The sequence below is a fragment of the Vipera ursinii genome (genome assembly GCF_947247035.1).
Source record: "Vipera ursinii genome assembly, chromosome: 5".
In the NCBI taxonomy this organism is placed as follows: domain Eukaryota; kingdom Metazoa; phylum Chordata; class Lepidosauria; order Squamata; family Viperidae; genus Vipera; species Vipera ursinii.
This window is the reverse complement of record NC_139518.1, coordinates 97,619,953-97,647,686: the sequence shown is the minus strand read 5'-3', so window position 1 is coordinate 97,647,686 and position 27,734 is coordinate 97,619,953. Positions and strand designations below refer to the sequence as shown.

The 27,734-nt window shown below is 44.8% G+C and overlaps 1 protein-coding gene across 1 annotated transcript; it reads left to right on the top strand.

Moving 5' to 3' along the window:
• The first annotated feature begins 844 nt into the window (after positions 1 to 844).
• On the top strand, positions 845 to 27,719 carry CSGALNACT2 (chondroitin sulfate N-acetylgalactosaminyltransferase 2). Its single transcript, XM_083364240.1, has 7 exons — positions 845 to 2,062; positions 12,030 to 12,246; positions 13,367 to 13,468; positions 15,295 to 15,473; positions 21,050 to 21,144; positions 23,269 to 23,350; positions 26,072 to 27,719. Exons 1-7 carry the CDS (start codon positions 1,408 to 1,410, stop codon positions 26,362 to 26,364), a joined length of 1,623 nt encoding a protein of 540 aa, XP_083220366.1. The 5' UTR covers positions 845 to 1,407; the 3' UTR covers positions 26,365 to 27,719.
• The last annotated feature ends 15 nt before the right edge of the window (positions 27,720 to 27,734 follow it).

Below are 27,734 nucleotides of genomic sequence, written 5' to 3'. Positions count from 1 at the left end.
AGTCTCCAGGCCTTGGATCACCTTACTTGCTATTCTCTGAACTTTTTCCAAACTCTCAACATCTTTTTGGTGATATGGTGACCAAAATTGGCTGCAGTATTCCAGGCGTGGTCTCAGTAGGGTTTTATAAAGCGGTACTAATACTTAACATATTTGGAGAAGGAATATCTTCCACTTCAAGGACACTTGAAAAGTTGGTTCCAAGTGATGAAGTATGTAAAAAAAACCACATCTCATAATTGAAGCTTGAGGAGCTTGGTTTAAACGAAACGCTCTCTCAAGCAAAAAAGCGTTTTTCGTTGCAGGCGCTACCTAGGCCGTGTGAAGATACCTGAATAGTAACTGGGGCAAGTAAATACGGCGATTTAAAATTAAGCGTGTGCTTTTTGTCATGCTAAGTATCAGCCTGACTTGTGCATAATGCATAAATATTTCTTTCCTTTGCCCTTCAGATAACCGTCTTTTTCATGCCAGACCAAACGCCTGAGCACCTGCTGGGATCCCATCAGATTATAGGTAGCAAATAAAAAAGCTGGTTTTGATGCTCCTTGGAAAAGTTAAAATGGGATGAGTTTTGACAGACCGGTTATGCTTTATTAAAAAAAAATCTGTTTCCTGAGAAGGAGCTTGTAGATGAGTAAAGTAGAAAATATGTCAGCATTACCATTTTTCCCCCTATTCCAGCCCAGCCATAAATTGAGATATAATTCATGACATCTAGATTTTTTAGCGTATTAGGCATTGCTTTTATGTGCTTTCCAGCTGTCGGCTTGCTTTGTAGTTCTAACCAAGTATTATTATTATTTTTTTTTCTCCCTTCCCCATTTAATATTAGGCTTTTCCTTTATTTTTGCTGACTCAAGAGCACGGATTTTCCAAGAAGAGCAAAGGACAAACGCTGGATGAAAATTCCTCGCTGTCTCTCTGATATTGCTGAAACACGAATTTCTGCTTTTTTTTTTTTTGGCGGTGCGTCCATGGAGGAGCTGAAACATACTCCGGAGCCAGTAAGATTGCCGACATTTCCAGACGTTTCTCCTTTATTTTTTCCTAAAAGTTGATGATAAAACGTAAGGGTGTTATGTTGGGAAAGAGAGGGCAAGTCACTTTCTGGTTAAAACAGTCTCCCCTCTTCACGCAAACAGCCCTTGTTTAAGGAGAGACGCATCGGCCCATTGGACCGTTAGGAATGGAAGCCGGCGTAATTGGGGGATTTCAACTCAACTCGGAGATTCGTTGCTTGGAGAAGATGGCTTTTCAAACCTTCTTCTTCCAGGAATGGCTGTAACCAGTTGAGATTCCTCTCGATTCGCCTCCGGAACGATGGCTCCCTCCAGATAGCCAGGAACGACCTGCAAATACCAGCGTGGCGCGTCGTTTCGGCATACGGCCACCGCGCTCTTAAGGATGCCTAGGAGAGGATTAATGTTTCAAGCCAAAACTCGATGGCTTTTTGTCGGGCTGGCTTTGCTGCTGAGCCTGTTGCTGATCACCTACCTCCTGGAGTGTGCCCCGCCGACAGAAAGCAACCGATCTCTTCCCGGCCCGGGAGGGGATCCTTTCGGCAAAGAACATTACCAGGCCCTTTTGCAAGAGCAGGAGGAGCATTACCAAAACAGGGCGGCCAGCCTGAAGCGTCAGATCGCCCAGCTGAAGCTGGAGCTTCAGGAGATGAATGAGAAGTTGAAGCTGTTGCAGGAGAAGAAAAACCCCAAGGTGCAAAACATGGGCTCGCCGGGCCTCAAGGAGCAAAGCTCCAACGACCTGTTGGAGTACCTGCACTCTCAAATAGACAAAGCGGAGGTAAGCGTGGGCGCCAAGCTGCCCAGTGAATACGCCGCCGTCCCTTTCGAGAGCTTCACCTCCACGAAGGTCTACCAGTTGGAGATGGGCCTGACCCGCCACCCGCAGGAGAAGCCGGTCCGCAAAGACAAGCGGGACGAGTTGGCGGAAGTGATTGAGGCTGGCCTGGAGGTGATCAACAATCCCGACGAAGAAGGTCAAGAGGAAGAAGACGGAGTCGGGGAGCGGCAGCTTTACAGCGAAAGCGATTTCGTCGAAGGTATTTTATTTTATTTTATTTTTTTCCGACCTAGGTGTCATGGTTCCGATGAAGAAGACAAATCAAACAAGTTGCAGGCCCTATTATTTATCTCAAAAGTCTTAGTAATGAAACAAAACATCGGCACTCGTGGAGGGATGCCAGAATCTGAAATCTCCTCCCCCACAAACCCATTGTAGCACACATGCAATCCCCGCCCTTATCTACACCTCATAAATCACATTGTCCAATTAGCTTCACATATGAGGTCTCTCCTCCCATTCTGTACGCCGGCTTTTCTTATCTTCTCAAAATTGACGTTAGAAAAATTCCTTCCCTTCAAGATTCAAAGTGAAGCAGTTTAGACAAAAGGCTGTCTCTTACATTGTCAGGGCAAGAAAACATGTCCATGTTTGCAGCATTGGCACTAGGCTTTGGAAATTAAAGAGTTTTGCGGCAAGGCACTCCGCACCGATCAAAGTCCCGGTTGTCCTCAACTTACAAGCACGAAGTTTCTTGTCACCAAGCGAGACAGTGGTTAAGTCAGTTTTGCTCCCTTTTATGACCTTCCTTGGGAACCGTTGAAGTTGTTGTGAATCTGGCTTCCCCATTGGCTTTGGTCATCAGAAGGCCGCCAAAGGGGATCACGCGATCCCTGGGACAGTTGCAACCCTCATACGTACATGTCAGTTGCCAAGCACCCAAATTCTGATCCCGTGACCAACAGGGATGTTGCAACAGTCCTAAGTGTGTAAAATAGTCCTGAGTTGCCTTTTTCAGTGCCATAAATGGGGAGGGTGGGGGGGGGGGAGAAAGGAGAATTCATTGACTTCCTTGGCATTTGCAACAAAAATTGCGTTGGAGAAATTGCCAAACAAATAAACCCACATCCTTAGTCCTACATATACAGTATATATGAAATATACTTTTTTTTTAGAGCATTGGGAAGATTGTGGTTGTTTTCCCCCCTCCCCAATAGAATGGAATAGAACAGAATAACAGAGTTGGAAGGGATCTTGGAGGTCATCTAGTCCAACCCCCTGCCCAGGCAGGAAACGGCCTGTACCATTTCAGACAAAGTGTCTTTCTTAAAAACGTCCAGTGTTGGAGCATTATGAAGAGCGGGAGCTTTTTCAGGGCCGTTGTAATTTCGAGCGGTGACTGCTGTAAGTTGAGGACTGTCTGTAGGACAGTTGAGGAAACGAAAGACAGAGCTTCCCAACCGTTCGATTAGGATCGAACGCTAAAAATGTTTAAACGGTTAGGTGTTTGGGGGGGTCACGTTGAGAAATTAAGGTCCTGTAACAGGTGTGTTCGTCAGCTCTGGGTTGAGAATAGGTTTATTCAAGAGCGTATGCGGCTTTGGGGTGTTCAACTGTTGATGGATGCCATGCTGGCAGAATTTACAACAGCTAGATACCATTTTCAGCCGTCCCACTTGCTTCGTGCAGTAAATAAAGACACACACACCCCGGGACATTTCTTTCCTCCGGGAGTATAACTTATTAGACCAACGTAGTTACAGAAGTGGCAAAGCCAATTCTGATATATTTCGCGCGCAAACGGCATAGTTAATTTTCCCTTTTCCCCTGGATTTCCCGCTGTTATTATTATTTACCTTCTCGTTTTATTTGGGGGATGGACTTTTTTTTCGTCTTGCAGACCTTCCCAGCAAGTCACCTTGGGACACTGGCATTTTCTCAGCCTCCGAGCCGGTGTTTGCATTCTTTTGTCCACCCACCCACCCACCCGCATTTACCTCCTTGCGTTCCAATTCTTTCCCTCCCACCGTTGCTATTGTCAGGCTGTGAGCAGAGATTGCGAAGGAGAGCGGAACGAATTGCAGCGCTGACGCCCACCCTCGTCCTTAAAAATCTCACCTATCTTAAAAAGACTAAAAAGCAACTCGGAGGGAGTTACTTTTAGGGCTTCCCTGCCTAACAATTCCAGTCATTGCTTATCATCTTCACTCCATCTCTGAGAGTTGGAGAATTCCAAAGGTGCTTTGGAATTCCAAATTCCAAAGGACTTTCTTGTTTTTCTTTGAAGACGTTTCGCTTCTCATCCAAGAAGCTTCTTTAGCTCTGACTGGATGGTGAGGAATGGGAGGATTTATACTCCTTGCAGACAGCTGGTCATTTGCATTCTTTTTAGAGAGTCATCGAGGCCACTTGGAGGTTTGTCTGGGTCTTCAGAGCTGCCTTTTCAGGAGGCAACTGGACTTCCGTTGTTTTTCTTTAAAGATGCTTTGCTTCTCATCCAAGAAGCTTCTTCATCTCTGACCGGACGGTGGGGAATGGAAGGATTTATGCTCCTTGCAGACGGCTGGTCATTTGCCTTCTTTTAGAGAGTCGTTGAGGCCACCTGGAGGTTTATCTGTGTCCTCAGGGTCACCTGAGTAGTGCAAATGGGTGTGGAGAACGGTACATAACCAATCTTTTCTGAAGATTTCTTTAAAATAAATTAAATCCATAGGACATTGAGGGTTACCTGAAAAACCAACAATACTCCTCTGAGCTTGGTTCATCAGGGTGTTCATCATCAGCACAGCACTGGTGATGTAACCTAGTTTGGTAATGAAATGTCTGCCAAGAAACCAACCAGGTTCAGAGGTGCTGGCTCAGCCTGGTTGGTTTCTTGCAGATATTACCAAACACTGAGGACTCCACATTCAACCCTGAGCTTCAAAGATCCTCTTCCATCTTGTTGTTCCAGTTGTTGTTATTGTTGGCCATCTATTTTTTTCCCTAAACTAGAAATCTACATCTTCACAGTTTTGTGACTTACCTGCCATGCGTGACTATTAACCGTAGCTCTACCTAAGATTTGAATGCCAAATGAGCTGTCAAATATTCAGTAGTTCACAACACACGGCTTGTGGGTTGTGCTTTAGTTGTCTGCCAGCGTCTCCATTGACTACATGTTCATTGGCAAATCTTGCTCAACATTTGCTATCTGTTATAGCAGTTCTTCGGCTAGGAGTACTTTGAGCTTCAGTCTTAAATATTTCTTGCTGAGTCTACTTAATGAGCCACACTGTTTGCTTTGGCAAAACACAGTGGTCATCATTCTTTGATGATCTGCTTCTCTTCCTACAGTTCATTAGCTGGGTCCCAGACAGTGACTCATATTAATAGCCAGTAAATTCTAATGCTTTAAATGCTTTTAAGTTGCCTGAGACACATGAATAAATGGGATTTTCTTAGCTAACTCTGGCGTTTTCAAGCTAAGGTAGAACATGCCTTCAAAGAAGACAACTATTCAAGACCGATACACGAGAGAGGTGTGAAACAGCTTAACCAGTTGGTTTTTCTGACTTCTAAGAAGCTTATAGTGCAGTGATGGAGAACCTTTTAGAGGCTGAGTGCCCAAACTGAAACCCAAAACCCACTTATGTATCGTCAGGTGCCGGGTGGGTGTGGCTCATTGGGTAGGTGTGGCCAATTGGGTGGGCGTGGCTGTGGTGGTAACGGCAGACTGGGTGGGACTAAAAAGTTCAATCAATTCCAATTTTGCAAGATATTTTTTTACCCTTGAGAAGTTGAAATTGATTGATTGAACCTTTTTCTTTTTCTTTTTTTTTTTGCACACGGTGGCAGAGGCCTAAAACAAAAAGGTTTTATAAAACCCAGCTGAAGACCTAGGACTGGGGCAACGGCGCTCGTGCCCACAGAGAGGGCTCTGCATGCCACCTGTGGCATGCATACCATAGGTTTGCCACCATGGTTATAGTGGTAATGTCAACATCCAGCTCAAGAATCCAAATAAAACTCCAGGTTCAATTTGTCTCCAAAAACCTTACTCCTTATTGAATACATTGCATGGTACTGTTGAAGCAAAACTAACTCTGAGGCTCCAACACCAATAATTTTCCGAGCCGAACCCCCAGCCTCTTACATAGTATTACGTAGTCCATATAAACAAGTTCACTTTGTTATGGGAACCGTCTGCTTCTAATCGGCATCTGTTCTGGTGTCCTTGAAAAGGTTTCAGGCTCTCACTGCTGCATTTCTCCATCTAGCCCACTTGAAAGTAACACTCCCCCCCCAACTTAATTGAAAGACAAGTTGAAATGCAGAGGCACGTAGCTGCCAAAGTTTCATCCTTGTCAGGTAATCCCAAAGAAGCTTTTTCCAAAAGACAACTGGACTTCCTTGTTGTTGCTTTTTCTTCTGAAAGCATTTTGCTTCTCATCCATGAACTGAAGAAGCTTCTCGGATGAGAAGTGAAATATTTTCAAAGGAAAAAAACAAAACAAAAAAAACAAAGTCCAATTGCCTTTGGGAAAAATTGGGACAATGATGACCTGGATGATTCAGAAACTCATAGTGGTAGCTTCACTTGATCACTAGATCTTCAGACAAGCAGGATGCCGCTTAGATTCCAAAACTCACTCGTAAAACACGATTTTATTGGCTCACTAAAAATGTTTATGGTGGAGATTGCATTGGACCATTTCCAAGAGGTGAGGTCAGATCCTCCAGCTCTCCACAGGCATAAATATCTGCAAGTTTGTAGTTATTTAAGATGCTGGTGGATATTCTACTCCTCTCTGAATACCACCCCCTCCTGAATTACAACATTTTTCGTTCATGAGGTTCATCCTTGAATACCCAGGACACGTTCTTTGAGCTCCGAGTTTGGCTTCCTTAGTGTAATTTCCTATGACAAAAAGCCTGGAGCTCAAAAACTAGCCAAGGCCAGATGTTTTCCAGACTCGGAGTTCAGGTATTGTTGAATCGTTCTTTCAACCCTTAACAGGGAAAAACCGTTCAGGCAGTAAATTTTTAGACCAGTCCGTTTTGCAACTCACCACTTCCTTTGGCCAACCCTGAGCTTCCTTACTTTGACAGCTTTAGCGACGAGGGGTGAAGAAGTGGTACCGGTTAAGCCGCTTTTGGTCGGCTGACTTGAGACCGTTCGTGGGTTAACCTGGTAATTGCCGCCTTTTTTTTTTAGGTTTCAACAGGACGAGAGGTTTAACATGTTGTAATTGAGTTGAAACACCCGCTGACTTGTTTCAGAGAAACAGGAAATTCCCCTTTCCTGGAGACAGTCAGCTACTCTGTCCGATGTTCCTGACAAAGTCACTCTTTTTGACCGATCTGTTGGTGTGTTTTCATGCCAATTCCAAGGATTTAAACTTTAGGAACTGGGTACATCGGGCTGAAAAAGTCCAGTTAACCCCAAGCAAAGATTGGCTTCAGGTTTCCAACCCTTCCCAGGCTTTGAGTTGTTTTGAAATCCTATCCCTTTATTGTTTTTTTTTTTCACAAATAACCAAAGGCAGCAAACGTATCCCACAGATCTTCCTCTTGCTATTTTCCCCACAACAACCCTGTGAGGTGGCTTGGGCTGAGAGAGAGGGGCTGGCCCAAAGTCACGCAGCTAAGGAGGCTCTTGAACTCACAGCCTCCTGCTTTCTAGGCTGGTGCTTTAACCACTAAACTCTTTCTTTCTTTCTTTCTTTCTTTCTTTCTTTCTTTCTTTCTTTCTTTCTTTCTTTCTTTCTTTCTTTCTTTCTTTCTTCCCTCCCTCCCTCCCTCCCTCCTTCCTTCCTTCCTTCCCTCTCCTTTCCTTCCTTCCTTTTCCTCCCTCCTAGCTCCCTCTCTCCCTCTTCCTTCCTTCCTTCTTTCCTTCCTTCCTTCCCTCCCTCCCTCCCTCCCTCTGCTTTTCTTTCTTTCTTTCTTTCCTTCCTTCCTTCCTTCCTTCCTTCCTTCCTTCCTTTCTTCCTTCCTTCCTTCCCTCTCCTTCTTTCCTTCCTTTTCCTCCATCCCAGCTCCCTCTCTCCCTCTTCCTTCCTTCCTTCCTTCCCTCCCTCCCTCCCTCTGCTTTTCCTTCCTTCCTTCCTTCCTTCCTTCCTTCCTTCCTTCCTTCCTTCCTTCCTTCCTTCCTTCCTTCCCTCTCCTTTCCCTCTCCTTCTTTCCTTCCTTTTCCTCCATCCCAGCTCCCTCTCTCCCTCTTCCTTCCTTCCTTCCTTCCTTCCTTCCTTCCTTCCTTCCTTCTTTCCTTCCTCCCTCCCTCCCTCCGCTTTTCTTTCCTTCCTTCCTTCCTTCCTTCCTTCCTTCCTTCCTTCCTTCCTTCCTTCCTTCCTTCCTTCCTTCCTTCCCTCCCTCCCTCCCTCCCTCCCTCCCTCCCTCCCTCTCTTTATCAATAACAACAAAATTAATATGGGTTCTCCATTCACCCAACCCTCACCGCAAATACTCCGAGGTTCGTAAATAGATGCTTGGGGGAAAAGATAATTTGGGAAACGTACTAGATTTGCCAAAGCACTAAAGACATTTAGAAGGCCTCGCTGCTCGTAAGTTATTACCTGATGTTAGGACTGGGGTGAACGTGGCCCTATATCCCCCAAAGTCAGAAAATCATAACTCTTTGGAGAAAGAGTGATTCTCTTCTTAATTTGGGTGGTGTGGTTTTTTTTCCTAAAAAACGCATTTGCTATTTTATCCTGCCTCCTAGCTAATGCTTTTGAGGGCTTACGGAACAGACTTAACACAAAAGGGGAGCGGGGAAAAAGTTTGTTAAAACTTGAAAGTTACCAAGAAGGAACAGAACGAGGATTTGACCAGCGGTGGAAAAACCTGGCGTGTCTTGGTTACTTTGTTCAGTGTGCTGCTTAGTCTAGATGCTGGATAACAAATCTTGTCATTCTTGTTCAGTGTGTCCAGTTGGCAGGACGTTTTGCATGCCAGAATTAATATCAGATGTACCGTGCCATGGGAATTATGCGGTCTCTCTCTCTCTCTTCTTCTCTTCTCTCCTTTTTTCCTTCTCTTCTTTCTCCTCTCTTTCTCTTCTCTCCCTTCTGTCCGTTCTCGAGGATGTTTCATGTCCAGCTGAAAAAAAAATAAAAATAAAACCCGCAATTGCTTGCTTTCATTTTTTGTTTTCTTTTTTTTGTAGCCGCTAAGCGTCTTCAAAAGCCATCTTTCGGGAAATTTTCCTTGGAACGGCTTTGTTATACATTTGAATTTAGTACTCCATTCCTATCCCCAAGTGACGATTATTCCTCCATCTCTAATTGATCCGGTCGTGTGAAAGGACCTTTCATAAAATTCTTCCGGGGAAACTTCTGCCCTCAAACCGTATATGATCCTTTCGCCTGCCGAATTCTTTGCGGGCCTTTGTGATGCTGATTAAATTTAAATTCTTGAACCTGGGGTGGGGGAGTGAAAGCCCACTGAAGTTTATTGCCAGTCTTAAATTCATTCCGGCTCCACGGTCCCTTGTTCTGCGTTACTCATTTTTTCCCCCCCTGTTGTTCAGAAGACGAATGAGGCGCTCCGTAAAATGCCTCTTTTAAAAACCCGCAGAAAAGTAGCATTCCAGGAGGTTAGACTGGATCTCCACGCTGTACAGATGGTGCTCGCCTTACAACGGTTTCACTGAGCGACCGTTCAAAGTTTCCACGTCGCTGGGAAAAAGGGACTGACGGCCGTTGTTTTTTTTTTTTTTCCCAAACTTACATCCCCGCGGTCAAAATTCAGACGCTTGGCAACTGACTCAAATTTATGACAGTCGCAGGGGTGGGGTCACGTGATCCCTTTTTGCAACCTTCCCACAATCAAAATCAACGGGGAAACCACTTTCACTTTGCCGTGTTACTTAACTTACTATAACTGCAGTCTTTCACTTTAACAATTGTGGCAAGAAACGTCGTAAACGTCGCCGGGGCAAAATTCTCTTAACCAATGTTTCACTTAGTGACCTAAATTTGGGGCTCAGCTGCGGTCCCCCTTTATTTACTTAGAGTATTTTTTTATTTATTTATTTTTATTTTGCTAAGCTTGTAAGCCGCCCTGAGTCTTCGGAGAAGGGCGGGATATAAATGGAATTAAAATAAAAAATAAAAATAAAATTTTAATCCCATTTATATCCCGCCCTTCTCCGAAGACTCAGGGCGGCTGACAATCTAAGAAGCACAAATCAATGTGCTTAGCAGTAGCCTTCATTCTATGTATATGCCTGCTTGTTAGGGCTTTCACACACACCCCAAGCGGCATTATTACAAAGTCAGCTTATTGCCCCCAACAATCTGGGTCCTCATTTTACCTACCTGGGAAGGATGGAAGGCTGAGTTAACCTTGAGCCTGGTGGGACTCGAACCTGCACTAATTGCAGGCAGCTGGTGTTACTTAAGGAGGCATTAGCCCACTGCTCCACCAAGGCTCTTTGAAGAACATCAAAACATCAAGGGTACAGTTTATTTATTTATTATTTTATTTTAATTCCATTTATATCCCGCCCTTCTCCGAAGACTCAGGGCGGCTTACAAGCTTTAGCAGTAGCCTTCATTCTATGTATATGCCTGCTTATTAGGGCTTTCACACACACACACCCAAGCGGCATTATTACAAAGTCAGCTTAATTGCCCCCAACAATCTGGGTCCTCATTTTACCTACCTCGGAAGGAGGGAAGGCTGAGTCAACCTTGAGTAAACACCCCGTGGTGTGCAATGAGTGATGGTGTGCACGTTACAATCCGGCATGGTTTGTTTAAAGCTCCATGCCTTCCCCAGCCCAACATCTGTCATATCCTGCAGCCCTTGGATTTAAAATCCATGTAACGCTTCCTTGCGCTTAATAGAATGTCTTAAGATTTTATCCACACCTCGGGAGTTGGACGTTCGCACACCTTAAGGTTGCCAAGTTGGAAAAAAAACGCTTAAATTATGGCAAATGCCTGGACTGACAGGCATTTTAATTAATTTATATTTAGAATTTTTAATTTATTTTTTAATTCTTTAATTTTAATTTATTGCACAGATGATTTCAATTTTATTTTTATCTTGATTTCTGTACTTATTATATGTTTTGTTGTTAGCCGCCCTGAGTCCTTCGGGAGATAGGGCGGGATATAAATCTCATCAATAAATAAATAAATAAATTGCATCTGTTCTCAAACCGATCCCGGCGAACAAGCTTCCAGCTAAATCAGAAGTGTCCAAGCTTTCTCAGTTTGCAGACTGGAATGGAAAGGGAGACGGGGGGGGACATTCGAGGCGCATGCGCACGCAAACTGGGCCGCGAGCACGTGCGATGCATATTTTCCATCCTGCGCTGCGTTTTTGCATGCCGGAATTGACAGCGGGCGAGTCGCGTTTTCTGGAAAGGAAAAACCTTTCCCTTTCATCTTGAAGTTGCAGGAAGCTTTTGATTCTGCTTTGCAGAATCGTTATCTCAAGCAAGATTTGACCGAAAAACTTGCCCAGTTTGGCAAAGGCCTTGAAACGGACGTAGTCCTATCTGTAGGAATGATCATTTGGCTACCTGCAAAATGGAACTTTTCATTTTTTTGTTTAATGTTTTAAGGCGGTTTTTAACATATGGAGCCTGGCTGGATTCTAATCCAAATCTTTATAAATTCTGGGATTCATGTGTGAAGGCCCGGATTGATAACTCATGCTAATGTTGCAAATGCTTAAACCGTGGTTAGTTGGTTGTTTGTTGAGCGGGTTCCTGTATACAGGTAGTCCTTGACGTACGAGCCCAAAATTTCTGTGGCTAAGTGACACATTTGTTAAGCGAGTTTTGCCCCATTTTACGACCAATCTTGCCCTGGTTGTTAAGCCAATCGTTGCGGTTGTGAAGTTAGTCACTAGTTGTTAAGTGAATCTGGCTTCCCCCACCGACTTTGCTTGTCAGAAGGTCGCAAAAGGGGATCACGTCACACACACACACACACGCACGCACGGGACGCTCCGACCGTCATAAATATGAGTTAGTTGCCAAGCACACAGTTTTGCCCGTGGGGATGCCGCAACGGTCCCCAATGTGAAAAACGGTCCTTAGTCACTTTTTCAGTGGCATTGTAACTTCCAGGGGTGACTGAACAAATGGTCGTAAGTTGAGGACTTTCCTGTAGCGTTGAGTCAAAGGCAAATTTCCTTCGGAAATGCACCGGGATATGTTTCCCAGACTTGTCTTGCCACCTGTAAAATCTTGTCACCGAATCGGTTCCTTCTCTTGAATTGCCCTCAAGGTTACTACCGCACGGAGAGAGACAAAGGCTCCCAGTATGAGTTATTCTACAAGAAAGCCGACGAAATGGAGTACAGACACGTTTCGCTGTTTCGCCCGTTTGGTCCCCTCATGAAAGTGAAGACGGAGACGGTGGACATCTCCCGGTCGATGATCAATATCATAGTTCCTCTGGCGGGAAGGACGGAGGTGTTTGCACAGTTCATGCAAAATTTCAGGTGAGTACGTGAGAGAGGGGAGGAGAGGAGGAGGAGAGGAGAGGAGAGGATGAGACGGAGACGATGGGAGAGCAGAGGATGAGGGGAGGGGGAGGAGAGGAGAGGAGGAAGGAAGAGGGGAGGGGAGGAGATGAAGGGAGAGGAGAGGAGATGAGGGGAAGTGGGAGGGGAGGAGGAGGAGAGGAGACAATGAGGAGAGAGGAGAGGATGAGATGAAGAGATAGGAGAGATGAAGGGAAGTGGGAGGGGAGGAGGAGGAGAGGAGACAATGAGGAAAGAGGAGAGGAGGAGAGGAAGGGAGGGGGAGGAGAGGAAGGGGAAGGAAGAGGGGAGGAGGAGAGGAGTCAATGAGAGGAGGAGATGAAGGGAAAGGAGAGAAGAGGAGGACAGGAGAGTGGGTGGAGAGGAGGAGATGAAGGGAGAGCAGTGGAGTGGAGGATGAGCTGAAGAGAGGAGAGGAGACGATGAAGGGAGGGGAGAGGAGGAGGAGACAACAACAGGAGACAATGGTATACTAACCTATGGCGTGAACTAACAATCAGAAAGAATCTTGAAAATACTAAAACATTACATGATTGAGATGCTGAAATCCTGAATTAATACACCACTAGGCTGTTGCTAAACACGATCCTGTTTTATCAGGCTGACGTCACCTTGACGTTTCAGAATAACAACATAAAATCCAAATAATAATAATAAAAAACAATAATCTTTGACTAAGACAACGTACTCCTCCGCGGAGCAATCCCGTCTGTTTCTTATAAATGCCAAGCAGCCTTTTTGCTACTCGCCTTTTGATTTCAAACCTGTATTTGCAAGTAGGTAACGTACGTAGAAATCTACTCTATTCTGTGCCGTTCTCAGATGATTTTTGAACAGCCCTAGTGAGATAAGCTTGTAAGCCGCCCTGAGTCTTCGGAGAAGGGCGGGATATAAATGGAATTAAAATAAAATAAATAAATAAAAAAAATCTTTCTGAGATTTCAGCTGATGGATCCGTTCGGAGATTTCTGAAATCTTCAGAAATGGCTAATACTCCGACCTTTTTTTTTCCCCCCCCCAAAGAAGTTGCCGACTTGCTAAAAAGACACTTTCTTTTTTTTTTTTTTTTTGCTCCCAGGGATGTTTGCATTAATCAAGACAAGCGGATTCATCTCACCGTGGTCTATTTTGGGCAGGAAGGGCTTCCTGAAGTCAAGAGTATCTTACAATCGGTTGCAAGGTGAGTTCTAAGACGTTAGGATAGGAAAGGGAAACACACAAGAACGGAAAGCGGATTGTGTCTCTGCCCGGCGGAGAAGTTCTTTTGAGGCCGAGCAAGGATCTGTGATCCGTTTCAATTTCGTTTTAGGGACAAAGTTTAACTTCCTTCCTTTTATTTTGAAAATGCCGGGCTGGTGTGGATCTTGGCAAGAAGCCTGTTTTGATTTTTTTTTTCCCCCATACAAAATAAGGCAGTCCCCAGTTTTTAAGTTGCTACTGCTTGCCTTGGACCTTTTCTTTAATTTAATTTAATTTAATTTATTAATATTTCTATACCGCCCTTCTCCCGAAGGACTCAGGGCGGTGTACAGGGCAAGAATAAAACACAGTAATTACAAAAGATAAAAAGTAATTAAGTACATGCCCAATTAAAAAATACAATTAATACATACTAAAAACCCCAATAAAAATAATAAAAACCCCACCAATCCCCCCTCAGGCCAGGCCGGCTTGCTCGAACAAGTATGTTTTCAGATCGCGGCGAAAGGAGCGAAGATCGGGCGCCGTCCGGAGCTCAACCGGTAACTGGTTCCATAGCTCCGGGGCGCCCACAGAGAAGGATCTCCCCCTGGGGGCCACCAGTCGACATTCTCTGACCGGTGGCACCCTGAGGAGTCCCTCTCTGTGGCCCTCTCTCTTTGCCACAAGGACTGCCGTTTGTCTTGTGCCTGAACTTGGAACTCTGGAACTTGCCCTGTGACTTGCTCCTACTCTGTGGGCTTTATTTGTACTCTAAGGAGCTCCTATTTGGGGGTCTGAGGGTGGCTGCCTTCAGAGTAGGGTGCGGGGTGGAGAAATAAAGGACTCTCTAGAGCAGACACGTCAAACACAAGGCCCGGGGGCCGGATCCGGCCCGCGAAGTGGTTTCATGTGGCCCACGAAGCCATCCTGGAAATAGTGAGGGAACGGCCCCCACTGCCTTGGCCCTGGCCCAGAGACCCTCCTTCTGCCAGAGACCCTCAGATCTGTCCCACTCCTGCCCAGGCCCCCCCATAGGCACCCTTGATGCAAACGATGTAGAGCTGGCCACGCCCACCCAGTAGGCCATACGCACTCTAGCCACGCCCACCCAGTAGGCCACGCCCACCCTGGCCACACCCACCCGGCCTCTTGAGGGCAACCGCAATGCTGATGCGGCCCTCAATGAAATTGAGTTTGACACCTCTGCTCTAGAGGCCTGCCTTGCCTTGACCACCTTTGGTCATAACACACGTGCCCCACAAGTTGCAACACTGCGCTCACCGTGTTACCGATTTGGGCACATCTCCGGTAGATGCCACTGGATGAAGCTCAACACTTGGTTGTTTGAACAGGCCGGCCTGGATTGAGGGATTGGATTTTAGTGTTTAAATTTTAAAAATTTTAAATTTTAGATTGTATTTATTGCTTAGGGCTATTGATTTAATCTTATTTTAATTTTTATACCTTGCGTGTTGTTAGCGTTTTAATTGCCCTGTACACCGCCCCGAGTCCTTGGGGAGGGGCGGTATATAAATCTAATAAAATAAATAAAATAAATAAACACGTTCAGTGGAAATCTCCACTTCTGAAGACAGAGTATGTCCCTAGGAAATTCCAGAGGCCCATTGTATTCGTGAAGCACAATGTGGTTTGGTGTGTAGTAATCCTTGCTCCACAGGGAACCCAAGCTTGGAGCTTTGTCAGGGTGAAACATAAGGCGTAGAGCTTGGCTGAGTAATTGGTCTTCAGGTTATTGTTTTGAGCTGGTGGGCCAATGAACCAAGACGTTGAATGTCTCCAACTTTCCATTCTTTCTCTTGTTAGAGAGGCTGACTTCCACAATTACACTCTGGTCTCTCTGAATGAGGAGTTCAACCGTGGCCAAGGACTGGATGTGGGTGCCCGAGCTTGGGAAAAAGGCGAAGTCCTCATGTTCTTCTGCGACGTGGATATTTATTTCACAGCGGACTTCTTGAATAGCTGTCGCCTGAACACAGAACCAGGTAGGTTCCTGCTTGCACCCTGAAGAGGACGGAGAAGAAGGTGGACAACATAGTCCGCGCTCGATATCCTTGTGATAAGGCCCGACTTCCTGGGAACCTAGTTAAGGTGTCTCACCCACATAATAAAAACAAGGATGATAACAACAGAGAGATGGCCTGCTACTAATCCATAACGTTTAGCGTCCTCTTAGTTTACGAGATTTCCTGTGGATCCACAGGTCCTCTGTGACCTTGGATGAAGTGGACCAGCTTTGCTTCGAGGGCGGGGGTCTTTCGATCCCACCAGCACACTTTTGTGAAGTGTTTGAGATAGCTCTGATGCCAAAGTGGGCTTGTGGAACCCACTCCTTTGTTTTCACGATAGAACGTGGCTACTTTGGGAGCATAGGTTGAGCATACTCAGTGGTTGTAAGCAGCCACTTTGTGAATGTTTGGTAAACAGCACGTCGTCTGGGTTAGTATTGAAAAAACAATAACAATTAATTTCTATAATTCCATAGTCCGTGCAGTGGCTTTGCTTGATTTTCTCTTCTTTCGATAATGTTCTCTTTTGCCAACCTTAAATTAATACAGTCCTCATTGTTTGACTAAATGGCAGTGAAATGCAGACATTTTTTCCTCATGTTTCTGCAAATCATAACCACACCAGTATAAAGCTTCTTTTTTAATTGATCATCTTGATTTGCCTCGTCACAGCTCCTGTTTACAAAATTCTTATTTAAATTTGTTTTCCCCACAATATTCAAAGCGTTCTTGCTGGTTAAGGCTTTCTCAGAATGGGTTACGCTTAAGTATTTTAAGTCTCTTTTTTCTCATAGAAGCCATCCCAACACTTTTACATTTCTCATATCTTGAAGAGAAAAAAAAAACAAGGAAAAAAAAACAAACCAGAGAGAAAATTTCTTTTATATGAATCATCTCAACATTTTTATATTTCTCATGTCAAAAGACAACTATTTCCCAGTTTTTTTATTCTACTCTTTCGATCCAGTGTTGCAGTTCTGATTGAGGGGGGGGGGAGCTGAAAAAAAAAATCACATTACTAAGTAAATTGGTTGCACCTGTGAACCCAAGAGGTTGGCCTACCTCTTTGCACCTGATGCTTCTGAAAAGTGGACATATTAAGTTCCACTACTTGCAAAATTATCCCCATCTTCCTTTCCCCCTTCCCTCATTTTACAGCTTTCCTTCCCCCCCCCCCCCCCCAGTATGAAGAAGCTTTATATTGCAAAAGATTTCTTTGGAGGTCCTCGTGCCTTGTACATTTTTTGAGGCATTTCATTTTCATGGTTTCTTCAGTCCTAATATATTTTCCTTACAAAGAGCTGATCTTCCGCAAACTGCTGAATCAATCCTTTAAACACTGTTGTTAGATATCCAAGATAGGCATCTGGAAAAAACTGAATTACTTTGGGGTGGGGGGGGGTGGGGAGTGGGTGTAAGATAGTGGTTTTCATTTAATTTATTATATTTAATAGAGAGGGTTTCCGTTTATAGAGAGCCTTCTCCTTGCTTTGTCCTCTGAATATGGCATGAGTAAAGTTCATCACAGACCATAATTATAAGATTATATATCTATATCTATAAAGGTAAAGGTCAAGGTTCCCCCGCACATGCGTGCTAGTCGTTTCCGACTCTAGGGGCCGGTGCTCATCTCCGTTTCAAAGCCGAAGAGCCAGCGCTTGTCCGAGGACGTCTCCGTGGTCATGTGGCCGGCATGACTAGACGCCAAAGGCGCACGGAACGCTGTTACCTTCCCACCAGAGTGGTCCCTATTTTTCTACTTGCATTTTTATGTGCTTTCAAACTGCTAGGTTGGCAGAACCTGGGATGAGCAACAGGCGCTCACTCTGTTACGCGGCACTATATCTATATTTATATGTATATATCTATATCTATATAGGGACGCGGTGGCTCAGTGGGTTAGGACGCTGAGCTTGTCGATCTGAAGGTCGGCAGTTTGGCGGGTCGAATCCCGAGTGCCGCGTAACAGAGTGAGCGCCTGTTACTCTTCCCAGCTTCTGCCCACCTAGCAGTTCGAAAGCACGTAAAAATGCAAGTAGAAAAATAGGGACCACTACGGTGGGAAGGTAACAGCATTCCGTGCGCCTTTGGCGTCTAGTCATGCCGGCCACATGACCACGGAGACGTCCTCGGACAAGCGCTGGCTCTTCGGCTTTGAAACGGAGATGAGCACCGGCCCCTAGAGTTGGAAACGACTAGCACGAATGTGCGGGGGAACCTTTACCTTTACCTATCTATATCTATATCTGTCTGTCTGTCTGTCTATCTATCTATCTATCTATCTATCTATCTATCTATCTATCTATCTAAATTACAATGAGAAAAACTGCATTGCGTTCTACCTTTCTACCCTTCAAGTTCCTCTTTGGGATATCACAGGCTGCCCAGCTGAATTTGGCTGCCTGCCTTGTAATTTTGCAGTCCTGCTAGTAAGCTGTTTTGTAGAAAAGTGTGTGGAACACCTGGAGGTGTTTATAGTAAGGGGTAATTATTGTGTTACACATTATTATTATTATTATTATTAATTTAATTTATATACCGCCCTTCTCCCAGGGGACTCAGGGCGGTGAACAGGGCAATACATAAAAACTAGATACAAAAATTAAAATTATTAAAACATGATTAAACAATGCCCATAAAATTAATACAAATTTAAAATTAAAGTTCATTTATAAAAATCCCACCCCGTCCCATCAGGCCAGGCCAGCTTGTTTAAAGAAATGGGTTTTAAGATCGCGCCGGAAGGAGCGGAGATCGGGCGCCATCCGGAGCTCAACCGGAAGATGGTTCCATAAATCCGGTGCACCTACAGAGAACGCCCTCCCCCTGGGGGCCACCAGTCGGCATTCTTTGACCGGTGGCACCCTGAGGAGGCCCTCTCTGTGGGAGCGTACTGGGCGGAGGGAAGTTGACGCCGGCTGCAGGTGCTCCCCAAGGTATTCCGGACCCATGCCATGAAGGGCTTTGTAGGTCATTACCAACACCTTGAACCTCACCCGGAAGACAACTGGTAGCCAATGCAGCTCGCGGAGCAAAGGTGTGACATGGGAGTATCGGGAAACTCCCAGTACAACTCTCGCGGCTGCATTCTGTACCAGCTGGAGCCTCCGAGTGGTCTTCAAGGGTAGCCCCATGTAGAGAGCGTTGCAGTAATCAAGACGAGAGGTCACGAGCGCATGAGTGACCGTACGTAAGGCATCCCGGTCTAGATAGGGCCGCAACTGGCGCACCAGGCGAACCTGGGCGAAGGCCCCCCTAGTCACAGCTACAATATGGTCTTCTAAGGAGAGTTGTGAATCTAGGAGGACTCCCAAGTTGCGAGCCCTATCTACAGGAGGTAATGACTCACCCCCCATAGTGAGGGGTGGGATATCCTGAATATCCCGAGATGCCGGTACGCACAGCCACTCAGTCTTGTCAGGGTTGAGTCGAAGCCTGTTCCTCCCCATCCAGACCCGGACCGCCTCCAGGCACCGGGACATCATGTCGAGGGCATCACTGGGGTGGTTTGGGGTCGAAATGAAAAGTTGGGTATCATCAGCATACTGATGATACCCAACTCCAAAACCACGAATGATCTCACCCAGCGGTTTCATGTAGATGTTGAACAGGAGAGGCGAGAGGACCGACCCCTGAGGGACTCCACAAACGAGAGGCCTCGCGGTCGACCTCTGCCCCCCCTGCCAACACCGACTGCGAGCATCCCAGGAGATAGGAGGAGAACCACTGAAGAACCGTGCCTCCCACTCCCAATCCCCTGAGACGCCGCAGCAGGATACCATGGTCGATGGTATCGAAAGCCGCTGAGAGGTCTAATAGGACTAGGACAGAGGAATATCCCTTGTCCCGAGCCCTCCAGAGATCATTCACCAGCGCGACCAATGCCGTCTCCGTGCTGTACCCGGGCCTGAAGCCCGATTGGTACGGGTCTAGATAATCCGCTTCATCCAGGACCAGAGGGAGCTGATGCGCCACCACACTCTCAACAACCTTCGCAAGAAAGCGAAGGTTGGAGACCGGACAAAAGTTATTCAAAACAGCCGGGTCCAAGGCAGGCTTCTTGAGGAGAGGTCTTACCACCGCCTCTTTCAAGGCGGCGGGAAAACTACCCTCACTCAGAGAGGCAGATATAACCGCCTGGAACCAGCCTCGTGTCCCCTCCCGGGCTGCATAAACCAGCCAGGAAGGGCACAGGTCCAATAAACATGTGGTGGAGCTCAGCCTCCCCATGATCCTGTCCACTTCCTCCGGAGTTACAGGATCGAACTCCTCCCAGGTGACATTGACAAGACCGCTCGTGTCCTGATCGTCCGATACTGCCCAGTCGGAGTCCAAACCAGTCCGAATCCGAGCGATTTTGTCCGACAGATGTTGACTAAATTCCTCGGCACGCCCCTGCAAGGGTTCCTCACTCACCTCCTGATTAAGGAGGGAGCGGGTCACCCTAAACAGGGCGGCCGGGCGATTATCTGCGGACGCGATGAGGGCAGCGTGTCCTTTTTGGAAGGAAAGCGGGGGTCTGGTGTTTCTATCACTGCTTTCTCACACCTCCACCATATTTCATGGAGCAGAATATTTCTGTATTTATCTTATTATTCCTACAACTGTATATTATGGAACTGTGGCCAAATTGAGCTTGACGGCTAAGGCAGGACTGGGCTTCCATGAAAACAGGCCAGGCAATTATATTTGTCATGTGTGTGTGCATGAGAAATAGATAAGATAGGAAGGATAGATAGATAGATAGATAGATGATAGATAGATAGATAGATAGATAGATAGATAGATAGATAGATAGATAGATAGATAGATGGCTGGGTGGGATGGATGGATGGATGGATGGATGGATGGATGGATGATAGATAGATAGATAGATAGATAGATAGATAGATAGATAGATAGATAGATAGATGATAGATAGATAGAAGCTGCTTCCCCCAGCTCCTGCCCACCTAGCCGTTCGAAAGCATGCAGATGCGAGTAGATAAATAGGTACCACTTCGTTCGGGAGGAAAGAGCATTCCATGACACCAGGCTGGCCTTAGGAGCACAGAAACCCTTTCGGACATGGCTGGCTCGGTGGCCTTTGAAATGGACATGAGACACTGTTCCCTATAATCGACACCCGACTAGTGGGGTAAAATCCACTCAAATCCTTCTCTTCCTCCCACGGCACAATGGCAACATTCCGGCCTTCCGAGGGGCGTTTCGGGTAGAAGTCCTATGTCGCAGCATGAGCTTTTGGGAAATCGTTGCCTTGCAAGCCTCTTCGTCTACAAACTCTTCGAGGACATCTTTCGGACGTCAGGAGCGCTCACCCACGAATTATCCGACGATGTTCTCCAAAATCTGAAGAACACACGGGAAGCGTTCACGGGATCCTGTCTGCAGGGCCCCTCTTACAGCTTTTTACAGATTACTCTTCTGTGCAGTGCTTGGGAAATAGTTTAACGGTTATTATTTTAAAAAAACAAAACGGGAGACACCTGGATGCCTTTCCTTCGTCAGTCTTTCACGCGGAGTAACGCGTCCTTCCCTTTTTTTTCCCGCAGGCAAGAAAATTTTTTATCCTGTGGTTTTCAGCCTGTACAATCCTGCCATTGTCTACGCCAATCAGGAGGGGCCACCGCCAGTGGAGCAGCAGTTGGTAAGAGAGTCCAGAGATGCGTTGAAAACTTTTTACTCTCGGCATTAGCAGCCCCTGCAGTGTATAATTTCCCGCAACGTCTTTAAAAATGAAGTTTCCCGGTGGATATGCCCTTCCCCAGCGCTTCGTTGAATTCTTCCCAAGTGTTTAGATGACACCAACGAAAGGACTTGCTGTCCGCAAAGGACGTGTGCAGAAGTGAGAAACCTTTGCTGAAACTTGTTCTTAGCTTATCGGACTAACATTTAGCAAGTTCCCATTTCTTTTACTTTTCTCGGATTCAGTGGATTTTTCCGGGGGGGGGGGATAAATTGTGTTTGGAGTCAGTTTTATTGTTGTTTATTATTTATTAAAGTTTATTATAGGGGAGATGGCCAGTTCAAAAATGTAACAAATAAAGATAGATAGGTAGGTGGGTGGGTGGATAGATAGATGAGAGAGAGAGAGAGAGAGAGAGAGAGAGAGAGAGAGAGAGAGAGAGAGAGGGAGAGAGAGAGATGATGATGATGATGATGATGATGATGAAGAGAGAGAGATGATGATGATGATGATGATGATGGATGGATAGATAGATATAAATAGCTGAATAGATAATAGATAACAGATACATAGATAATAGAGAGATAGAAATAGATAAGGATGGATGGATGGATAGATAGATAGATAGATAGATAGATAGATAGATAGATAGATAGATAGATAGATAGATAGATAGATAGATAGATAATAGAGAGGTAATGATGGATAGATAGGTAGGTAGATATAGATAAATAAATATTAGATAGATAGATAGATAGATAGATAGATAGATAGATAGATAGATAGATAGATAATAGAGAGATAATGATGGATAGATAGGTAGGTAGATATAGATAAATAAATAGAGAGAGAGAGAGAGATAATAGAGAGATAGAAATAGATAATGATGGACAGATGGATGGATAGATAGATAATAGAGAGAGAAATAGATAAGGATGGATAGATAGATAGATAGATAGATAGATAGATAGATAGATAGATAGATAGATAGATAGATGATAGATAGATAGATAATAGAGAGATAATGATGGATAGATAGGTAGGTAGATATAGATAAATAAATATTAGATAGATAGATAGATACCGTAGATAGATAATAGAGAGATAGAAATAGATAATGATGGACAGATGGATGGATAGATAGATAATAGAGAGATAGAAATAGATAAGGATGGATGGATTGATAGATAGATAGATAGATAGATAGATAGATAGATAGATAGATAGATAATAGAGAGATAATGATGGATAGATAGGTAGGTAGATATAGATAAATAAATATTAGATAGATAGATAGATAGATAGATAGATAGATAGATAGATAGATAGATAATAGAGAGATAGAAATAGATAATGATGGACAGATGGATGGATTGATAGATAATAGAGAGATAGAAATAGATAAGGATGGATGGATAGATAGATAGATAGATAGATAGATAGAGAGATAGAGAGATAGATAGAGATAGATAATAGAGAGATAATGATGGATAGATAGGTAGGTAGATATAGATAAATAAATAGAGAGAGAGAGAGAGAGATAATAGAGAGATAGAAATAGATAATGATGGACAGATGGATGGATAGATAGATAATAGAGAGATAGAAATAGATGATGGGTGGATGGATAGATAGAGAGACAGATAGATAGATAGATAGATAGATAGATAGATAGATAGATAGATAGATAGATAGATAGATAGATATTAGATGGAATGAACCAACTCTTGCCATACACGCAGGGGATTTCCCCCCAAAATGAAAAGCAACATACAAATGAAGTCTATATTCATTCTGGAGAGAAACCCCCTGCATGGGTTGGTTCATTTCAACGACTCTTTAACTCTCTGTATACCCAAAAAAATTCATTTTGACTGAAGGAAGCTTCTTGGATGAGAAGCGAAACATCTTCAAGGAAAAAGAAAGGAAAACCCAGTTAGCTGCCTCTTGCAAAAGCACCTTTGGGACTTCGTCTATTGATGGTTAATGTCTCCATCCTCACAATCGGGCCTGCCGAACTGGATTCATTTCAGATCTTGCTGTTTTGCCCTTTCCTGAAGGAGCTAAACTCTATTTATGTAACAGGTCCACAAAAAGGATTCTGGCTTCTGGAGAGATTTCGGCTTTGGGATGATGTGTCAATATCGAACAGATTTCTTGGCCATTGGTAAGATGTATAAACCCCTCTTTTCTGATTTTGGCTGAGATGGAGCCCAAATGCTTTCCGTTGTTATTTATTTTCTGCTGAAATATACGGCTTTGTGTTGGTTAATCTAAAAGCAGGTTGTCCTCAACCTTGACCACTTTAAGACTTGTGGATTTCAACTCCCAGCCAGCAAAGCTGGCTGAGGAATTCTGGGAACCGAAGTCCACAAGTCTTAAAGTTGCCAAGGTTGAGGAAACCCCCCCCCCCCACACACACACACACCAATCTAAAGTGCAGATAGCTGAGTTTTCAATTGGTTATTTATCGAATGTACATTAATTCATTCTTGTCAGCATTTCCTGAAGGCGACATTCTGATTTTGGACTTTTGTGAAATGTTCATCCACGTTTGTTTGTTTGTTTTAAAAAAATAAAAATAAATGGAAGACTAGCACAAGTAACGGAAAGGTTTTGGTGCCATCCTGTGGCTCAACAGAATTTTCAGCAAAAGAGCCAGTTAGATTTATGCCTCCATATAAACTGCGATACGTTGCAGCAGAATAGGTGAAATTGGAAAGCAACGCATCTGCTCGGGAAATGTCCTAAGCAAAAAAAGCCTTGGTGGAGCAGTGGGCTGATGCCTCCTTAAGTAACACCAGCTGCCTGCAATTAGAGCAGGTTCGAGTCCCACCAGGCTCAAGGTTGACTCAGCCTTCCATCCTTCCCAGGTAGGTAAAATGAGGACCCAGATTGTTGGGGGCAATAAGCTGACTTTGTAATAATGCCGCTTGGGGTGTGTGTGAAAGACCTAACAAGCAGGCATATACATAGAATGAAGGCTACTGCTAAGCTTGTAAGCCGCCCTGAGTCTTCGGAGAAGGGCGGGATATAAATGGAATTAAAATAAATAAAATAAATAAAATAAAAATAAATAAATAAACCCTAACCTTCACCCATGTTTTGCTCTTTCAAAATGACCCAGGGCAGATCTATTGAGTGCAGGATTTATTAAGGGCAGGTAAACAGATCATAAAACAAAATTTTAACGTATTATTTCAACAACAGGAATAATAGCCTTCCTCACACACCTGTAAATTAGCACATAATGTATTTAAAACATTCCGTAGTATCTTAAATCTGTAGAATTATAACTGTTGAATCCTATCCACCCTTCACAAGAGGGTGTTCAATCTTTGAACATGTAGCACTGATGATGTCCACGAGAAAACAACCAAGCTCAGAGATCACCAAGGACCCCACAATCATCATCCTCCTCCTCCTCTCCACAAACCACTCTCTCTTCTAGCCCTGATGATGTTACCTAGTTGGGTAATGAAACGTCCACAAGAAAACAACCAAGCTCAGAGAACACCAGGGACCCCTCATTTCAACCCTGAGCTACAAATATTCTTCTCTGTCGAGAGAATTACTAAATATATAGAACAAAATCACTAAATATATAATTGTTTTGCCAGATGTTTTATGGTGGCTTCATACACATTATGGTATTGTTGAAGCTGCAAGTGACCAGAACTACACGCGAATAGTTTCAACCAACCATTATTTATTTATTTATTTATTAATTTAATTTATATACCGCCCTTCTCCTGGAGGACTCAGGGCGGTGAACAGGGCAATACATAAAAACTAGATACAAAAATTAAAAATTATTAAAACGTGATTAAACAATGCCAATCAACCATCATTGATTGTTAGTCACTTAGAACACGTTACAAGAATCTCACCGTTCCTTTGGGAACAGTCAGCATTCTTCAGGAATTCTGGGGGGGGTGGGTTTCTTCAGCGCAAGGACCTTCACCTTGACCCTTCTTACCACCTGCCTCCAGCCAGTCTGCCAAATCGTTTTAACAAAAGGATTCACACCTGCCCGTTTTGATCCAATCTCTGCTTCCTACGTCCTTCCAAAATTCTTCTGACGTTCTCTGTCATGCCTCTGTCGGAGCCTGAATCTGGGGGGGGGAGGGGAAATGAGCTGGAAGGGGACCCTATGGAGGCCGAGGGAGAGGTGTCTGTGGATTCAGAGGAACGTGGGGAAGAGCAGGCCGAGGCAAGCCAGGGCCCTTCAGGATTGGGACAGGAGGAACAGGAGAGACAAGAGTTCAGGCAATGAGCAAGGGCCACCCCCAACTGATCCTAGAGCATGGAGAGTGTGGAGAAGGAGGGAACAACGCAGGCAGGCTCAACTACTCGGGAGAAGAGCGTCCCGCCCCTCTCCACAAGGTACACCTGGAGACTGAGACTTAAGGAGACGCTGTGGGGAGGGGCATTTGTCGGGAACAAACGCTGATTTCTTAGAGTTTTGTGTGTGTTGTTGCTGATCTCTTGTTCTGTGACTTCTGCTTGGAAACCCGGAAACTCTGACTATTGGACTGACTGACAATGTTGCTTGGATGTTCAAAGACCTCGGACTGTATTTTGGCTTCTCTTCTGAAACTGCTCAGGCAAGCTTGTATTCCCAGAGACTCGTTAGGTTTATGATGTATGTGTCATTCCTTGTTATCCCCGTGGCCTTGAGTAAACTCCTCATCAGACTGTATGTGAAACTACTTGCAGCCAGAGGCTGATGAAGGTGTGTGTGTCTTCCTTTGTTTGGAGGCTTGCCAGAAATAGGGGAGCATTTGGGGAAAATTTGGAGCAATTAAAGGGCGGTTTGAATTGCCGGCTGACTGTGTTGCCTCTGTTCTGTGCCCTGGGTTCTCACATTCTCTCTGGTTCCCCCCAGGAGGCTTTGACCTGGAAGTCAAAGGGTGGGGCGGAGAAGACGTCCACCTCTACCGGAAGTACCTGCACAGCAACCTCATGGTGGTCCGGACCCCCGTGCCCGGCCTTTTTCACCTTTGGCACGAGAAGCACTGCGTGGACGAATTGACTCCCGAGCAATACCGCATGTGCATCCAGTCGAAAGCCATGAACGAGGCTTCTCACTCGCACCTCGGCATGCTTGTGTTCCGGGAGGAGATCGAAGCCCACCTGCGCAAGCAGGCCTACAAGACTAACAGCGAAGCCATCGGCTAGACCGACCCTTTGGTGCAACTTTTCAGACTAGCTGCTATGAACCAGGTTTGGTTTCGAAGCCTTAATTAACTTAGCTTACAAAACATGCAGTGCCTCTTCTCTCTCTCTCTCTCTCTCTCTCTCTCTCTCTCTCTCTCTCTCTCTCTCTCTCTCTCAGTTGAAAGATCTCTTTCTGTGGCCACGCGTCACCACGGACCTTACCTTGAGTAGGCACACTCACACAAAAGGGTGTCTTCCCCTTGGCTTCTACTAGCCGGACGGTGCGCATGGGATGGGGGTGGGTGGGGAGAAGAAGGCAGCATCTACTCCATTGTCCATTTTTTTTTTCATAGCTTTGGTTCTACCAATCTTCCTTCTTGGCAAAGGTGCAGGATCCACCCCTCTCCATTTTCCTGGGCGTTAACTTCAGTTTTGTTGTTGTTATTGTTGTTTGGTTGGGTTTTTTAGAACAGACACGGTATGTATCCATTCAACGGGAAGAGGCAAAACAAAAAAACAAAAAATGGGGGGAGATTGTGCCCTGACCTCTACATCCTGAGTTTGCCTTTATCCACTTTCCTCCCCCCAAAAAAAAAAATTCCAGATGTTCAAGTGTCTAAAAAAAGAAATTTAAAAAAAGACCGAGTTTACGATACAGTCGCTGTGCCGTAACTTTTAGCAGATTGTACACGAGTTTTGCTTCTATGCTGTTTTGCTTATCCTAGCTACCGGCCAATTTTTCTTTTTCTTTCTTTCTTTTTTTTTTCTTTTCTCTTTTCTTCTGCATGTTTTGGGGATCTAGGAGGAGCAAGTGATTAGTTCAATTCTGATCCTCTTCAGATGAAAGTAGCGGTGGGTTTTTTTGTTCTGTCGCTTGACCGAGGTGGAGAGCACCAGAAAGTAGCCGAGAAATTTAGACATAAGTCACCTTGCTAATTTGTCTCCTTTTCATATTCTTTAGCATTGGCCAGACAAGTCCACTTTTTCAGGCTCATGTGGAATGAACACAAGTGGCAGAAAAGTGGAATCAGGCTCTTGTGTTTTTTTTTCCTTCCGTTTTTTTTGTAATCGATCCATTTCAAACAGGATATGTCCAAGAGGTGCCAGAACTCTCCGGCACATTCCTGGATCATGAAAAGAAAACAGGCTTTTGAGTTTTCCTCGGTCTAAGGCGTAACCGTATACTATTTGGACCCATCCCTTTTTTAAAACCTGTAGTTGGCTTTTATATAACATTGTGGAGAACAAATATAACTTATCTGACCCGGAGAGAATGTAATGGACTTGCTGTTTGTCTTGTCTTTATAAATAAATGGAATATTCCTCTCTTTTATTATTCGACTGGTTTCTTCCTTGGCGTTCAACCTGGGGGGAAGAGAATTAGGGAAAGA

Excerpts from the sequence above, each read along its gene's own strand:
- CSGALNACT2 (XM_083364240.1), top strand. The coding sequence starts at position 1,408 with ATGCCTAGGAGAGGATTAATGTTTCAAGCCAAAACTCGATGGCTTTTT. Across the intron at positions 12,247-13,366 it reads CAGTTCATGCAAAATTTCAG|GGATGTTTGCATTAATCAAG; the intron begins GTGAGTACGTGA and ends TTTTGCTCCCAG. Across the intron at positions 13,469-15,294 it reads ATCTTACAATCGGTTGCAAG|AGAGGCTGACTTCCACAATT; the intron begins GTGAGTTCTAAG and ends TTCTCTTGTTAG.